Genomic DNA, 3,278 nt, shown 5'->3' with positions numbered 1-3,278 from the left:
GGTGTCAGAGTCTGGTCCACATTGCCGGCAGTAAGTCGGGCTTGTTTCCGGTAAGAGTTGGACTCCGCCAAGACTGCCCTTTGTCACCGATTCTGTTCATTACTTTCATGGACAGAACTTCTAGGCACAGCCGAGGTGTTGAGGGGATCCATTTTGGTGGCCTTAGGATCACATCTCTGCTTTTTGCAGATTATGTGGTTCTGTTGGCTTCATCGGAATGTGACCTGCAGCTCTCACTGGAGCGGTTCGGGCATGTCCCACCGGGAGGAGGCCTCGGGGAAGACCCAGGACACGCTGGAGGGACTATGTCTCTCAGCTGGCGTGGGAACGCCTTGGGGTTACCCCGGAGGAGCTGGAAGAAGTGGCTGGGGAGAGCGAAGTCTGGGCCTCCCTTCTGAAGCTGTTGCCCCTGCGACCCGACCCCGGATAAGCGGAAGAAAATGGATGGATGGATGGATGGATTATTCCTCAGAGGGTGCTTGAGTAAAATGTAAAACTATCTGTTAAAAAAATAAAGCTTAGGCAGAACTAGAACGGCTAACATGGCAATGACCCAAACATACCAGTAAATGAAAGGAGTGGCTGAAAGTTATGAAATAAACTGTGTCGCATAGCTTTTTATTAAATTTGAACTGAGGGACTCAAATAGATTCAAAGACAAGATCTTCATCTTACAGAGATGCTGCAGGATGACTTAAAAATTATAAAAATGACGTTGATGGTGGCAACCTACTGGATTGTAGCCACAGCTGCGTTGGGGCAATCTGAGAAGAGCTATAAATGCAAAAAACCTCAAAAAAAAAAAAAACATCCACCTTAAAGTGAGGTTTGGGGCTGTTGTAGAATTTTTATTAAGGAATGAGAATTTGTTTCAATAAATAGAGAAAGATAAATCTTTGTCTTTAAGTTTCTTTATTCAAAGGCAAAAGCTTTCGCAGACCCATCTCACTGAGCGCAGTCAGGAGACGAGCACATCGACACACATTTCCTTGGTGTGACTATATAACCAAGGAAAAGACCCACAAAAAGACTGATCTCATCTCTAATGCCAGATGGCCCACAGAGACGATCCTTACCCCCACCTCATAAACTATCCCTCACCTCTCGAAGGAGATTATTTTTATGGCAGGAAAGAGAGCCGATAAGGATTTCAGGAGAAACTTCTAATTCTTCTTTGTCAGTTACTAATGGGTGCAGGGTCAAACAAGGGTACAAACTACATCCCACACATGTCAGTCCTTTAAGACAATTGCCAGATCAAGCATTTTACCCAAGATGTCTTCAGCTCTCTTATACTATCACAGCTGTGGAAGCATCTGAACATTATCTGGAAACTTTTTTAATGGGAAAACACATCTTGCCAAAATTACAAAACACAGCAGATACAATCAGTAAATAAATGGTAAAAAGTTATCAACAGTTCCATCAAAGATAAAATAAGGCTAAAAAACTAAATTTTCTATTACAGGGCAAAATGTCCTTGTTACAAGGGACTGGTAGTTATTTAAAGCATCTGGGGTAAGACTACCTGTTTGAGAGTGAGATGTCCTAATTTTTCCCTCAGACAACATACTTGTGCTCTGCAGAGACCAGTGGTGTCATGTCTTGTATGGTTGTAATTCTGACAAAAATCTGAGACATCAATATGGGAGAATTTATGTTGAAATAACTGAATACTAAATGGAGAGACCAAGGTGTCTATATGTCTGTATTCTTACTACAAACAAAAATTGTACCCAGTACAGAGCTTAATTCACTGTTAGTTCACTGTTATAAAAAAACTACAAAATATTAAGATTAAAGCAATACTTAACACAATGCAAGACGTTTTTTCCCACAACCAACGGAAATAAATTGAACTTTACATACCCGAATGTCATTTTTAGTCCTTTCATCTGTTGTCTTAATTTTGGCATACTGTGACTTCTGCCAGTTGAGCTCCATAAGCCTCACTTTCAACTCCATCTGAAATAAATGAGCATCGTAATGTATGTAGACAAAAAACCAAAAACAAAAACAGAACATAATAAACAAGTGAAAAAAAAACATTTAAATGCTACAAGTAGGATGTATAGTAAATCCTCCAAATTTACTATTTAGGTGTGCAGTTTTAGAGGCTGATCTTACCTTCATATCATTCACGACTTCTGGCACTGGAGCCACTTGATGGTGTCTGAAAAACATAGACCATGTTCACTACTCCAATTATTTACAATTTGGTATGGAGCTTTCTTATTAAAAACACAGATCTTGGTGTCATTGTCCCCAACTCACAAGATGGCACACAAAGGCTAGCCTGCTTGGGCGTCATTTAAGTCAAACTATTGTTGTTTTTCTTTTTAAAATTTCCAAATGCACTTACGAAATTAGACACTTTACTGTAACACTTTACGTAACAAAAGTATGTTTTTATCTTTTTTAAAATCTCTTTCTCTGTCTTACTGCTTATTCAATGTTGCATGCTGTTTTTATTTTTTCTTTAATTATGTAAAGCACCTTGAAGTGCCTTGCTGCTGAAATACGCTATACAAATAAAATGTGATTGATTGATTTACCAATTTGCCAAATTAAATAAAGAAAAATTATGTAGCATTTGAAAAGTATTTTTTGTTAAGCAAATTTTCAAAAATTAGTCCAGCCGCATTGCTTTTCTCCTCTTTGTGAAAGCTTAAAGTACTGTTATAGTTTACTCTAATTTGTAAAACTTTGTTTTGGCCTTATGTCACAAACAAGGAATGTGGTATGACAATAAAAAAGTCCTTGAATAATTGAATCAACTGACATTTTTCATTCTTGACCACGGAGGACAGAACAGATAAGGCGAGATAACAAAAACTAAAATAAATGAAAGGCTGTTGGTCAGTAAGCTAAACATAAGTTAACAAATCCTTAAGTACATTTATAGACTTCTATAAGCAAATTCTAATAATCAAAACAACTTAATAAAACCTGTAAAAAAACTAGATGGGACTGTGCACCACTGAGCTTACTTTGCACAGATGTTTTCATATGAGAAGGGGGTTTCAATACAGTTTATCTTCACAATATTTTAATTTGTCCTGTTGTCATGTAGTTTTTATTATATTTTAAAACACAACACAAAAACAATTTTTATTAAAGATAAGTAGACATTGACCAGGTGGCTGAAAATCTGACAAAATGTGGAACAATATCAGAGATTAGAAAGGGGAATATTCAGAAAGTAATATGAGGTGAGGAACCAGACAAAGCGCAGCCCGAAGACCCCTATGATGAATACAAACTTTGGACTTCGTTTT

The 3,278-nt window shown here is 37.6% G+C and overlaps 1 protein-coding gene across 1 annotated transcript in view; it reads right to left on the bottom strand.

Moving 5' to 3' along the window:
- trim47 (tripartite motif containing 47) overlaps window positions 1-3,278 on the bottom strand; it is an 11,280-nt gene that overhangs the window by 3,798 nt on the left and 4,204 nt on the right. Inside the window, exons 3-4 of the mRNA XM_008427273.2 lie at window positions 2,128-2,173; window positions 1,870-1,965 (exon numbers count right to left, since the gene is read on the bottom strand). Coding sequence (XP_008425495.2) covers window positions 1,870-1,965; window positions 2,128-2,173 — 142 coding nt within the window. The remainder of the gene's footprint in view (window positions 1-1,869; window positions 1,966-2,127; window positions 2,174-3,278) is intronic.

Source organism: Poecilia reticulata, linkage group LG14, assembly GCF_000633615.1.
Source record: "Poecilia reticulata strain Guanapo linkage group LG14, Guppy_female_1.0+MT, whole genome shotgun sequence".
NCBI classification, from domain to species: domain Eukaryota; kingdom Metazoa; phylum Chordata; class Actinopteri; order Cyprinodontiformes; family Poeciliidae; genus Poecilia; species Poecilia reticulata.
The sequence above is the reverse complement of the archived record's forward strand: the minus strand, read 5'-3'. Positions and strand labels throughout refer to the sequence as shown.